This window comes from Lepidochelys olivacea, assembly GCF_965140295.1.
Source record: "Lepidochelys olivacea isolate rLepOli2 genome assembly, chromosome: 1".
In the NCBI taxonomy this organism is placed as follows: domain Eukaryota; kingdom Metazoa; phylum Chordata; order Testudines; family Cheloniidae; genus Lepidochelys; species Lepidochelys olivacea.
In genome coordinates, this window is record NC_140411.1 from 215,730,350 (window position 1) to 215,744,747 (window position 14,398).

The 14,398-nt window shown below is 46.6% G+C and overlaps 1 protein-coding gene across 2 annotated transcripts in view; it reads right to left on the minus strand.

Annotated features, from left to right (window-relative positions):
- Positions 1-9,989: 9,989 nt before the first annotated feature.
- The window catches only part of LOC311533016 (C-type lectin domain family 2 member B-like), a 169,501-nt gene continuing 165,092 nt past the window's right edge, over positions 9,990-14,398 (minus strand). The window contains exon 4 of one of the 2 annotated variants that reach the window (XM_084652056.1): positions 9,990-10,197. In XM_084652056.1, the coding sequence (XP_084508182.1) occupies positions 10,114-10,197 (84 nt within the window). In that variant the 3' untranslated portion in view covers positions 9,990-10,113. The other variant, XM_084652057.1, reaches the window with a different exon arrangement.

Genomic DNA, 14,398 nt, shown 5'->3' on the forward strand with positions numbered 1-14,398 from the left:
CTCTTGACCCACAAAGCACGAAGGGTAAAATCTTAGTCCCAACTGAAGTCAATGGGAATTCCAAATGGGCCAGGATTTCATCCCAATTTTATATGTTTCTGCACTGTCTGCTGAAAAAGAAATGACATAATTAAAAGTAAAAGGTGCCACTCTACATGTAAAAACAATTTCTTAGGCCAGCATTAATATTCTTTGTAGCTGTGAAACAGAGGGACAGTGCAAATGTGGCCTCTGAGGGATACAGTCTTTAGACAGTATTTATTATGAAACTGAAACAATTAAAAGGAGCTGGACCTTTCTGGAGCAGATGATGCATTGTCTCTGGTTACGCCCAAGTGGTAAGTGTCTGGGCCTTTACTGCTTCAGGGATGAGCTGTAGGGGGTTGAGAGCTAGCAGAGCGTGTGTTTGTGACTTTGCTGGTGAGTGTCTAACAAATACAGTTACATGTGAGCTGTCTCCTAACAGTTCTCTGGCTTTAGCATATTGACCAGCTCCAACTGGTCACACAGGACACAGGACTAGTGCCTGCAGATGACACCTTCCTCTGTGAGTGCAAAATGTGTTCTTCACTGTGTGCGAAGGCAAAGAGAAGACAGAAGACAGTAGAGTGTGAGCAGCAGTGTAAAGATTAACACCTCTTGTCACAAAACTCTACAGATAGGGTCTGGTGAGCGCAGGGCTCCAGGTTCTTCCTCCTGCACCTTTTCAATGGCTCTAAATGCATTCCTGACCGCTAATTTAAACTTACCTCTTGCTTCTTCCTGACTAATGCATAGTGATAGTCAGAGAGATGCTCAAGCCAAGATGATTGAATCCTAATCCATTTTAATCCAAAGTTTGAGGTCATTGGATGTCTTTCTAATGAGACATCCTGTGTATACGGTACATGGCTCAGAGGAGATCAATCTTCTGCTTACACCACTAACTAGAAAGTTGGGCCTAGTCCACGCTGGTCCTGCACCATGTTTCAGATGAAGCCAGTTCAGATGAAAGCTCTGCACTACAAGCTAGGGGTGTGATTCCCTTACTCACATAGGCGCCGACTCCATGGGTGCTCTGGGGCTGGAACACCCACGGGGAAAAATTGGTGGATGCTCTCCACCCACCGGCAGCTCCCCACGTCCCCCCAGTTCACCTCCGCTCCGCCTCCACCTCCTCCCCTGAGTGCGCTGCCACTCCGCTTCTCCCCCTACCTGCCAGCGCTTGCTACGCGAAACAGCTGTTTCGTGGCGCAAGCGCTGGGAGGGAGTGGGGAGGAGGGGGAATGCGGCCTGCTCCGGGAAGAGGCGGAGCCAGGGCGGGGATTTGGGGAAGGGCTCCAACAGGGGCAGGGAGGGGGCAGAGTTGGGGCAGGGACTTTGGGGGCTGGGATGGGAGCGGGGCAGGGGTGGGGCCGGGGGCAAGCACCCACTGGCACATGAAAAAATTGGTGCCCATGCTTATTCATGGACACATATTCACACTAGCTCTCGTTGAGCGAGCAAGAGTGTACATAGCAGTGTAGCCACGGTCACACAGGTAGTGGCAGCAGAGGCACAGCGGGGCCATGCGGAGTACATACATATGCCATGAAAACACCTGTTCTCACTTTCAGGTGACATTGTAAACAAGGAACCAGCAGCATTAGCTCCTGCAAATGTAAACAAATGTGTCTGTCTGAGCGATTGGCTGAAATAGGACTGAGTGGACTTGTAGGCGCTAAAGATTTACATTGTTTTATTTTTGAATGCAGTTGTTTTTTGTGTATAATTCTACATTTTTAAGTTCAACTTTCATGATGAAGAGATTGCACTACAGTACTTGTATTAGGTGAATTTAAAAATAGTATTTCTTTTGTTTTTTACAGTGCAAATACTTGTAATCAAAAATAAATATAAAGTGAGCACAGTACACTTTGCATTCTGTGTTGTAATTGAAATCAATATATTCAAAAATGTAGAAAACATCCAAAAATATGTAACTAAATGGAATCATGCAATTAATTGTGATTAATCTTTTTAATCGCAATTAATTTTTTTTTGTTGTTGACTAAATAGTTCCTGGATTTCAGGGAGAATTGATCCCCTGCTCGCCTGTCTCCCATTCTCCTCATCATCATTTTCCATGATGTCCTCCCTGTTGTTGCCTGAAATGGCCCAGGACTTAGACTCCTGTGAGGTATCCCACTGTGTTTGGGGGTAGTGGTGGGTTCGCCGCCAAGAATCACATGTAGTTTTGTAGACACAGCATGTGTGTGGTGCAGAACGAGAATGACTGTTTGCCTCACTTGTTTTCTGGTTCACCTGCCAAAGTTCTTTGATTTTCATGTGGCACTGCTGTGTGTCCCTGGTGTAGCCCTTGTCCCCCCTGCCCTGTTCAATCTTTTCATAGATGTTGACATTTCTATGGCTGGATTGGAGCTTTGCATGCACAGGCTCTTCTCCCTACTGACCAATAAGATCCACCATGTCCTGTGTACTCCAGGCAGGAGGGCGTTTGGGGTGTTGAGTCGCCATGATCAGCTGAGCTGGCGAGCGCTCCACTCTGAACAAATATGAAATGAGCATTCAAAAGATCTTGGGGCTTTAAGAGGGGAAGGGCTATTTCCTGTGTACTCTGTGCAACGGAGTTAAAAATGATCACCAGAGTGGTTACAGCAGAGCATTGTGGGACACTGCCTATTGGCCAATTCAGTCGACCTACACAATGCTGTGTCTACACGGCCTCTCTGTCGACCCATCAACATCAAATTAAGCACTACATCTGTCATGGAGGTGGAGTAATTAAGTCCATGTAACAGACAAATTAGGTAAAAGGAAGAAACCTGGTAGTGTAGATGCATACATTATTAGGTCAACATAAAGGCGGCTTCTGTTGACCTAAGTTTGTAGTGTAGACCAGACCTTAGTATGTAGATTTCTAGTATCTGTATACCAAGCACTCACAAAATTTGCCAAAATTTAGCTGTCTGCGTTCATGTGATGTAATTGAATGGGACTCTTTTTCATTTGACTGTTCCTCTTCAGTTCCTACCTGTACTTTATCAACTTCTATGTAGTTGGATATAGAATTATAGAATATCAGGGTTGGAAGGGACCTCAGGAGGCCATCTAGTCCAACCCCCTGCTCAAAGCAGGATCAATCCCCAATTTTTTCCCAAAATCCCTAAATGGCCGCCTCAAGGAACTCACAATGCTGGGTTTAGCAGGCCAACGCTCAAACCACTGAGCTATCCCTCCCGCAAGGGATATAGAGTATCCCTTTAATAAATCCTTCCCTGTCTGAACCATGTGCTCCTCCACACCTAACGGCTTTCCCCGAGCCCTTAGTTTAAAAACTTCTGTATGACCTTTTTAATTTTACATGTCAGCAGTCTGGTTCCATTTTTGGTTTAGGTGGAGCCCATCCTTCCTACATAGCCTTCTCCTTTCCTAAAAGGGTCCCGAGTTCCTAATAAACTGAAATCCCTCCTCTCAAAACCATTGTCTTATCCCTGGACTACACTCAGAGTTGAGGTCAAATTTAGCAGCGTTAAATCGATTTAACCCTGCACCCGTCCACATGACGAAGCCCTTTTTTTTTTTACTTTAAGGGCTCCTAAAATCGATTTCCTTACTCCATCCCTGACAAGGGGATTAGGGCTGAAATCGGCCTTGCCAGGTTGAATTTGGGGTACTGTGGACACAATTAGACGGTATTGGCCTCCGTGAGCTATCCCAGAGTGCTCCATTGTGACTGCTCTGGACAGCACTCTCAACTCAGATGCACTGGCCAGGTAGACAGAAAAAGGCCCGCAAACTTTTGAATTTCAATTTCCTGTTTGGCCAGCATGGCAAGCTGCAGGTGACCATGCAGAGCTCATCAGCAGAGCTGATCATGCAGAGCTTATCACCAGAGGTAACCATGATGGAGTCCCAGATTCGCAAAAGAGCTCCAGCATGGACCAAACGGGAGGTACGGGACCTGACCGCTGTTTGGGGAGAGGAATCTGTTCTATCAGAACGCTGTTCCAGTTTTTGAAATGCCAAAACATTTGTCAAAATCTCCCAGGGCATGAAGGACTGAGGCAGTAACAGGGACCCGAAGCAGTGCTGCATGAAATTTAAGGAGCTGAGGCAAACCTACCAGAAAACAAGAGAGGCGAACGGCCACTCCGGGTCAGAGCCCCAAACATGCCACTTCTATTATGAGCTGCATGCCATTTTAGGGGGTTCAGCCACCACTACCCCAGCCGTGTTGTTTGACTCCTTCAATGGAGATGGAGGCAACACGGAAGCAGGTTTTGGGTATGAGGAAGATGATGATGATGAGGTTGTAGATATCTCACAGCAAGCAAGCGGAGAAACCGCTTTTCCCAACAGCCAGGAACTGTTTCTCACCCTGGGCCTGGAGCCAGTACCCCCCGAACCCACTCAAGGCTGCCTCACAGACCCGCCAAGCGGAGAAGGGACCTCTGGTGAGTGTACCTTTTAAAATAGTATACATGGTTTAAAAGCAAGCATGTTTAATGATTAATTTGCCCTGGCATTCGCGGCTCCCCTGGATGTACTCCCAAAGCCTTTGCAAAAGGTTTCTGGAGGGGACAGCCTTATTCCATCCACCATGGTAGGACACTTTACCACTCCAGGCCAGTAGCACGTACTCGTGAATCATTGTAGAACAAAGCATTGCAGTGTACGTCTGCTGGCGTTCAAACAACATCCGTTCTTTATCTCTCGGTGTTATCCTCCGTAGAGTGATATCATTCATGGTCACCTGGTTGAAATAGGGTGCTTTTCTTAAGGGGACATTCAGAGGTGCCCATTCCTGCTGGGCTGTTTGCCTGTGGCTGAACAGAAATGTTCCACGCTGTTAGCCACGGGGAGTGGGGAGGGCCTAGCCATGCGCTGGGGGGAGGCAAAATGCGACCTTGGAACGAAAGCACATGTGCTATGTATGTAATATTAACAGCAAGGTTTACCGTGAAAGAGTGCACCCATTGTTCTTTAAAATGTGTCTTTTAAAATACCACTGTCCCTTTTTTTTCTCCACCAGCTGCATGTGTTTCAAGGATCACAGGATCTTCTCCTTCCCAAAGGCTAGTGAAGATTAAAAGGCGAAAAAAATGCACTCATGATGAAATGTTCTCTGAGCTCATGCTGTCCTCCCACACTGACAGAGCACAGATGAATGCATGGAGGCAGACAATGTCAGAGTGCAGGAAAGCACAAAATGACTGGGAAGAGAGGTGGCAGGCTGAAGAGAGTAAGTAGTGGGCTGAAGAGAGGGCTGAAGTTGAAAGGTGGCGGCAGCGTGATGAGAGGAGGCAGGATTCAATGCTGAGTCTGCTGGAGGATCAAACTAATATGCTCCAGCGTATGGTTGAGCTGCAGGAAAGGCAGCTGGAGCACAGACTGCCGCTACAGCCCCTGTGTAACCAACTGCCCTCCTCCCCAAGTTCCATAGCCTCCTCACCCAGACGCCCAAGAACGCGGTGGGGAGGCCTCCAGCCACCCAGCCACTCCACTCCAGAGGATTGCCCAAGAAACAGAAGGCTGGCATTCAATAAGTTTTAAACTTTTAAAGTGCTGTGTGGCCTTCTCCTTCCCTCCTCCACCATGCCTCCTGGTGCTTCTTTCCTGCACCACCCCTCCTGGGCTACCTTGGCAGTTATCCCCCTATTTGTGTGATGAATTAATAAAGAATGCATGAATGTGAAGCAACAATGACTTTATTGCCTCTGCAAGTGGTGATCGAAGGGGGTGGGGGTGGTTAGCTTACAGGGAAGTAGAGTGAACCAAGGGGCGGGGGGTTTCATCAAGGAGAAACAAACAGAATTTTCACACCGTAGCCTGGCCAGTCATGAAACTGGTTTTCAAAGCTTCTCTGATGCGCACCGCGGCCTCCTGTGCTCTTCTAACCACCCTGGTGTCTGGCTGCACGTAACCAGTGTCCAGGTGATTTGCCTCAACCTCCCACCCCACCATAAACGTCTCCCCCTTACTCTCACAGATATTGTGGCGCGCACAGCAAGCAGTAATAACAGTGGGAATATTGGTTTCGCTGAGGTCTAACCGAGTCAGTAAACTGCCCCAGCGCGCTTTTAAACGTCCAAATGCACATTCTACCACCATTCTGCACTTGCTCAGCCTGTAGTTGAACAGCTCCTGGCTGCCTGTGTACGGCTTCATGAGCCATGGCATTGTCCCCAAGGATAACTATAGGCATTTCAACATCCCCAATGGTTATTTTTTGGTCTGGGAATAATGTCCCTTCCTGCAACTTTTGAAACAGACCAGAGTTCCTGAAGATGCGAGCGTCATGTACCTTTCCCGGCCATCCCACGTTGATGTTAGTGAAATGTCTCTTGTGATCCACCAGAGCTTGCAACACTATTGAAAAGTACCCCTTGCGGTTTATGTACTCGGTGGCTTGGTGCTCCGGTGCCAAGATAGGGATATGGGTTCCGTCTATGGCCCCACCACAGTTAGGGAATCCCATTGCAGAAAGCCATCCTCTATGACCTGCACATTTCCCAGGGCCACTACCCTTGATATCAGCAGATCTTTGATTGCATTGGCTACTTGCGACACAGCAGCCCCCACAGTAGATTTGCCCACTCCAAATTGATTCCCGACTGACCTGTAGCTGTCTGGCGTTGCAAGCTTCCACAGGGCTATTGCCACTCGCTTCTCAACTGTGAGGGCTGCTCTCATCTTGGTATTCATGCGCTTCAGGGCAGGGGAAAGCAAGTCACAAAGTTCCATGAAAGTGCCCTTATGCATGCGAAAGTTTCACAACCACTGGGAATCGTCCCAGACCTGCAACACTATGCGGTCCCACCAGTCTGTGCTTGTTTCCCGAGCCCAGAATCGGCATTCCACCGCATGAACCTGCCCCATTAGCACCATGATGCCCACATTGCCAGGGCCCCTGCTTTGAGAGAAGTCTGTGTCCATGTCCTCATCACTCACGTTACCGCACTGACGTCGCCTACTCCACCAGGGGCACCTCGGACAGGATAAGGATGGTTTTCAGGCCTATTGCACTGTCTGCTGCCACAAGGCAAGGGATTGCTGCTGCTGTGTAGCAATGCAGTACCACATCTACCAGCACCCAGGAGACATACGGTGACAGTGAGCTGAGCGGGTTCCATGCTCGCCGTGGTATGGCGTCTGCACAGGTAACTTAGGAAAAAAGCCCGAAACGATTGTCTGCCGTTGCTTTCATGGAGGGAGGGAGGGCCTGAAGATATGTACCCAGAACCACCCGTGACAATGTTTTTTTGCCCCATCATGCATTGGGATCTCAACCCAGAATTCCAATGGGCGGCGGAGAGTGTGGAACTGTGGGATAGCTACCCACAGTGCAACACTCTGGAAGTCAACGCTAGGTTCGGTACTGTGGAAGCACTCTGCCGAGTTAATGCACTTAGAGCATTTTGTGTGGGGGGACACACAATCGACTATATAAAAACGATTTCTAAAAAACCGACTTCTATAAATTCAACCTAATTTTGTAGTGTAGACATACCCATAGAGACCATTACCCCATAAGGGAAGCCACAAATATAACCATTATTGGGGGAAACAATTCTCTGGCCCCTGTAACTCTCCAGTGTATCAGAGCATGACCCTCCAAGGCCACAGTGCATGGGGCAAGTGAATCCCAGCAACTGCTGGGTCAGTGTCTTGCTTTGTTTCTTTGCTAGCCCTGTAGAGACTTAAGTGAGGATAGGAGGAGCCACTCACAGCCAGAGTGACCTCATGCCTTATTATTTATTCCTTTAGTTAAGAGTTAGTTACTGTTTATTCCTCTAGTTATTAACACTAGAAGTAGAGCTCTGATTTATTACAATAGTTAACCCTATTATATATAACTGATTGTATTCTATAATGTTTTATCAACAATTTATTATTAATAGCTTTAATAATATTATTACTATAATATGAATTATTGTTCATATTTTTATTACAGTTTTATGAAACTTAGCTTTAGTAACTATTTATTATAATGACCGTTATTATTATCATTAGGGTTAGAACTGTGTCTAGTGCTTTATTTTTTCTAATGCTGCTCTTTCTCTCTTCCCTGAGCATTCAAAGCGCTTACAAAGTGCATTCTGTTCAACCACACAGTTGCTGTCTGTACTGGCACCAAAGAAGACCCCACTGGAAAGGAGCCCATAGTAACAACTCTCTGTGTGGCTTGTTTGAGGGAGAGTGTGTCTACCTGTGTGTCTGGGCTGAAAGGAGACTGTGTGTGTCTGTGTTTGGGTTGGGAAGAGAGTGAGTGGATATTAGGAAAAACATTTTCACTAGGAGGGTGGTGAAACACTGGAATGTGTTACCTAGGGAGGTAGTGGAATCTCCTTCCTTAGAAGTTTTTAAGGTCAGGCTTGACAAAGCCCTGGTTGGGATGATTTAGTTGGGGATTGGTCCTGCTTTGAGCAGGGGGTTGGACTAGATGACCTCCTGAGGTCCCTTCCAACCCTGATATTCTATGATTCTATGAGTGTGATGGGCTGAATAGAGAGTGAATGTCCAGCAATGACAGTGAGCCATTAGCATGGCATTGTTGCTCACATATGTATGTGCTAATTCATTGAGATTTTGGGTGTATTAATTGCAACTTTCTTTAGGATGAGAATTTTTTTAATAATCACTGGAGAGGAAATGGCATACAATCTAAACCCTTTAAAAAAAAAAAAGCCCTGAAATTTATGATTACATGAAGTTATTTACAACTCTTCAAAATTTGCTCATTTAATAATTTGCATATATTTTCACAGGTACAATTAAGTGTCCTTCGTTTTCTACCCAAAAGGCAGGAATCCTATGAACTTGGAACTCAGCAACTTGATGCTGTTTGGCAAGAGTAGTTCATTGTGAATTTTACCTTGGATTTAGGTCATGCACATAGTCTCTCTCTCATTTCTCTTCCTACCTTTTCTATTTTCCTGGAAGGCCACTGACCAACAGTCCTCAGCAGAAGAAGGGGTCATTTAATGAGGAGAAGTCAAGTACACCTGGTCCCTGTCAGTGAGTTTCTCTCCTCCTTACATTACTTCTGAGGATCCTGTGGTTCTAAAGGTAAAGTGTTTCTTCAGCCCCTCTACCACCAGAAAGCTGGCTGGCCGAGACTTCCTTCCTGATTCAGGTCAGGTTCTTATTGAGTCGAGGCTGGAATGACAATACATGACAAATAGGGATTTAATATCATTCATAATGCTACCTCATAGAGTTTGCTTCCCCTCCATCCACATTTTGTGTCCCTTCTTCCTGGGGCATTATGAATTTAGTAGTGGACTGGCTTTGGGAGTCCTGTGTTCAATTAGTAGCTATGCCATAGATTTCCTATGTGAGAATGGGCAAATGACTTCATTAATCTGTACCTCAGTTCCTTGCCGGTAAAAAGGGGAATCTTAGCATCCATGGATGTTGTAAAGTGAATATGTGTGGTACTATGGTGATGGAAGCCATAGAAATTAATGGCTAGATCAGTGGTCCCCAACCTCTGGTGCGTGCCCCCCTTAGGGGGTGTTAGCCGACGGCCAAGGATGTTTGGTGAGGTGCCAGCTATGCCCGTTTATACCATGCGTGACTTTAACCGCTAGGACGCACTGTCCCTTCACGGCGGGCAGCCCGGGCTAGGCTGACGGATGCCCCAAGGTCCTAACCACCCGTGACTTTAACTGCTAGAGCTCAGAGCTCCTTCGCAGCGGGCAGCCAGGATTGACTGACAGGTGCCCCAAGAGTTTGCCCCGTGGAGGCGGCACAACTCAACGCTAGGCTCTTAGTACTCTCACCTAATGGCCAGGCTTTAGAGCCAAAACGGCTGAGGTTCTTTAATTGTGTTGGCTGCTTTACAGTAAACCAGAGAAAACAAGTCAGGCTTATGCATAAATGGTTACCAAAATTTATTAAGCTAGATTCTAATCATGTGGTTACAAAATTGCTAGTGCCTACTTATTTAAATGTAGAGATGTTACACACACAAACAAGTTACAAAACTGAAGCCACAATCCCAAAGAAAGAAAACAAAGTATAGAGCTCTATTTCAAAATATGTGTACACTAAAGATAGGAGATCAGGTGTGGGTGCTTCTTACCCTCCTTGCATCTCTCGATTCCAGCGGTGCCAAGCCAGGATCGGTCACTCAATTCCGCGGAAAGACGAATAAGGGACAAGGCTTAGGGACCCTCTTAGCTGCAGAAGCCTTGGGAGGCTGTCACTTATCTGACCAGCAGATAGATAGTGAAAAGCACTCAAAAATCATGGTGCTGTAGGTCCCCTACTTATACCTCTGTACTCCTTTATTCTCTTTCTCCTTTCTTATGCCAAATTGAGGCTGGTCTGTCGGGGTGACACCAGCTTTCGCAAGAGTAGTTTACACTTGCAAAGGAGAGAAACAATAAGTTTCGACTACTGGACATTTCTTTTATCAGGGTAAATATTTTCCCACCTAGGATGTTGGTGTGTGTGCATCACACTATTTAGTTGGGGCTAAGAGCCATGTCTGTCACAGGGCCTCTGCCTGCTGTGAGCTTAATCGTTGTATCTGTTCCCAGAGGCACATTGTAGCAGCACACCTGTGCTTTCACAGCTTCAAAGGCTGTGCTGGAATATATGTTAAGTGCCCTGTTCCTGCTTCCTCCTGTGTTTCCAGCAATGCTGGTCTGAGGGGGGGGGCTGGCTGTCTGGCTACAGGGGGGCACGGAGGAATGTCTGGGGGGCATGGCCCAGGCCCAGCTCCACTCCATCCCCAGCTGCAGTCTCTGCCCCTTCTCTCAGCCCCGGCCTCTGCTCCCGGGTGTGACTCAGCCCTGCTCCTGGCCCCAGCTCTCAGCTGTGGATTAGTTTCTGCTTAATGCAGAATTTTGCATCCTTTCTACAGTCTACAGACAAGTCATATCAACCTGAAAATTGGTAGGTCAGGTCAAGGTCTTGAGTAAAGTTTGTGAGGAAAAACGTTAAGTAATTTGAACAAGGTTTTCCAGAAACTGAATGCCCTAAAAAGTGTGCCATTTTCATAATTGAAAAATTCAAATGCTTTTTTACAAAGACCTCCAGGAAAAAATAAGACAGGAGACACATGAAACATATCACTAGACTCCTCCTGCTCAGATCCATTGCATGGTACCAAAAGCAAGGTCTGCAATTCAAAATAGAAAAATTAGCCCTTGAATTGGAATTCTGTGGACAGCAGAGTGTTTGATGGCTGGCACAGAGTGCAGGTGCTTTAGCTGAGCTGTTAGCTGCACTCCTCGCTCCCTGCCCTGCTTCCAGTAGACCTAATGGGGAGCATGGAGGGGGCAGATAGGTGGGAAGGGAACCGAAGCTCTGACAGAAGCAATGCACTGTAAACAGCTCTTCTCCTCTTGAAACACCTCCAGCCAGTGAAGCAGCTTGGTATCTAATGCAGTCCTATTTATCCCGTGGAATTCTCCGCGCTTGTGAAGTCCAATCCATAGACCTTGCTTTGTTATTTTCCTAATAAATTTTTGTAGGAAAAAACACACACAAGAAGGAATCTCTTCATCAGCCATTTCTAGTGTTTTGTCCAATTTTCAAAATGTCAAATCTTTGTTCCAGACTAGAAGATCATAGAATCATAGAAGATTAGGGTTGGAAGAGAGCTCAGGAGGTCATCTAGTCCCACCCCCTGCCCAAAGCAGGGCCAACCCCAACTAAATCATCCCAGCCAGGGCTTTGTCAAACCAGGCCTTAAAAAGCTCTGAGGATGGAGATTCCACCATCTCCCTAGGTAACCCATTCCACTGCTTCACCACCCTCCTAGTGAAATAGTGTTTCCTAATATCCAATCTAGACCTCCCCCACTGCAACTTGAGACCATTGCTTCTTGTTCTGTCATCTGCCACCACTGAGAACAGCCGAGCTCCATCCTCTTTGGAACCCCCCTTCAGGTAGTTGAAGGTTGCTATCAAATCCCCCCTCACTCTTCTCTTCTGCAGACTAACTAACCCCAGTTCATTCATCTGCTCCTCATAAGTCATGTGACCCAGCCCTTAATCATTTTCATTGCCTTCTTCTGGACTCTCTCCAATTTGTCCACATCCTTTCTGTAGTGGGAGGCCCAAAACTGGTCACAGTACTCCATATGTGCCTCACCAGTGCCAAATAGAGGGGAATGATCACGTCCCTCCATCTGCTGGCAATGCCCCTACTTATACATCCCAAAATGCCATTGGCCTTCTTGGCAACAATGGAACACTGTTCACTCATATTCAGCTTCTCATCCACTGTAATTCCCAGGTCCTTTTCTGCAGAACTGCCGCTTAGCCAGTCGGTCCCCAGCCTGTAGCAGTGCATGGGATTCTTCCATCCTCAGTGCAGGACTCTGCACTTGTCCTTGTTGAACCTCATCAGATTTCTTTTAGCCCAATCCTCCAATTTGTCTAGGTCACTCTGGACCCTATCCCTACCCTCCAGCGTATCTACCGCTCTCTCCAGTTTAGTGCCATCTGTGACTTTGCTGATGGTGCAATCCGTCCCATCATCCAGATCATTAATGAAGATGTTGAACAAAACCGGCCCCAGGACTGACCCCTGGGGCACTCCGCTTGATACCGGCTGCCAACTAGACATAGAGCCATTGATCACTACCTGTTGAGCCTGACAATCTAACCAGCTTTCTATCCACCTTATAGTCAATTCATCCAATCCATACTTTTTTAACTTGCTGGCAACAATACTGTGGGAGACCATGTCAAAAGCTTTGCTAAAGTCAAGGCATATCACATCCACCACTTTCCCCATATCCACAGAGCCAGTTATCTCATCATAGAAGGCAATCAGGTTGGTCAGGCATGACTTGCCCTTGGTGGATCCATGTTGACTGTTCCTGATCATCTTCCTCTCCTCCAAGTGCTTCAAAATGAATTCCTTAAGGACCTGCTCCATGATTTTTCCAGGGACTGAGGTGAGGCTGACTAGTCTGTAGTTTCAAGGATTCTCTTTCTTCCCTTTTTAAAAGATGGGCACTATATTTGCCTTTTTCCAGTCATCCAGGACCTCCCCCATCGCCACAAGTTTTCAAAGATAATGGCCAGTGCCTCTGCTATCATCCAACTCCCTCAGCACCCTTGGGTGCATTGCATCGGGCCCCATGGACTTATGCATGTCCAGCTTTTCTAAATAGTCCTTAATCTGTTCTTCCACCACTGAGGGCTACTCACCTCCTCCCCTCACTGTGTTGCCCAGTGCTGCAGTCTGGGAGCTGACCCAGTCTGTGAAGACTGAGGCAAAAAAAGCATTGAGTACCTCAGCGTTTTCCACATCAACTCTCACTAGGTTGTCTCCCCCATTCAGTAAGGGTCCCACACTTTCCCTGATCTTCTTGTTGCTAACATACCTGTAGAAACCCTTCTTGTTACCCTTCACAAACTAGCTACAACTCCAATTGTGCTTTGGCCTTCCTGATTACACCCCTGCATGCTCGAGCAATATTTTTATACTCCTCCCTAGGCATCTGTCCAAGTTTCCACTTCTTGTAAGCTTTCTTTTTCTCTTTAAGCTCACCGAAGATTTCTCTGTTAAGCCAAGCTGGTTGCCAGCCATATTTGCTATTCTTTCTGCACATCGGGATGGTTTGCTTCTGCACCCTCAATAAGGCTTCTTTACAATACAGCCAGCTCTCCTGGACTCCTTTCCCCCTCATATTAGCCTCCCAGGGGATCCTGCCCATCAGTTCCCTGAGGGAGTCAAAATCTGCTTTTCTGAAGTCCAGGGTCCGTATTCTGCTGCTCTCCTTTCTTCCTTTTGTGATCTAGTGAATTAGGGTGAAAACACAGAGGTCTCCCAAGAGGTTCGGTTACCACCAGAGGGTTCCCTCGTTCAGTGAAATTCTTGGATGGTAAATCTCAAGGTAACAATTTCTTTCATTCTCTCTTGCAGGTTGGCAGCAAAGGGTTTTAGAGAATGTGCTTATATTGAATCAGATGTGGTCTCCAGTTCTGGATGCTCATTTACCAGGGGCTGGGGCTATAAAAAAAGCCCTTAGCTGTTTGTGCTCATACACACAAGGACACAGCTTGACGTGGCCGTTTTCTCCACTGTTAGATGCTCACTCACCATTAGCTACAAATGGCTTGATTTTGTTTATTATAATGATCACTGATAGCAGTGCTATAGTTAGTAGAATTATATAAGAGATGGAAAAGACATGGAAGGTTGCCTAATCCAGTTCTATCACTGTCCAATTTAAGGTCGTTCCCTACAATACACAGAGCAACCCATACTGCACACCACCCCCAAAGTATACCTATAAGCTTGGCTTGCAGTTCTGTTCCACCCCATCACAAAACCAGCCTCTTTTAAAAAAACAGTTTTTGCTGCTAGCTCTGCTCACCAGATATCAGGCATTCTGTGTGTTCCCCATTTGACTTTTAGATGTCACTTCATTCACCAATTAATATAA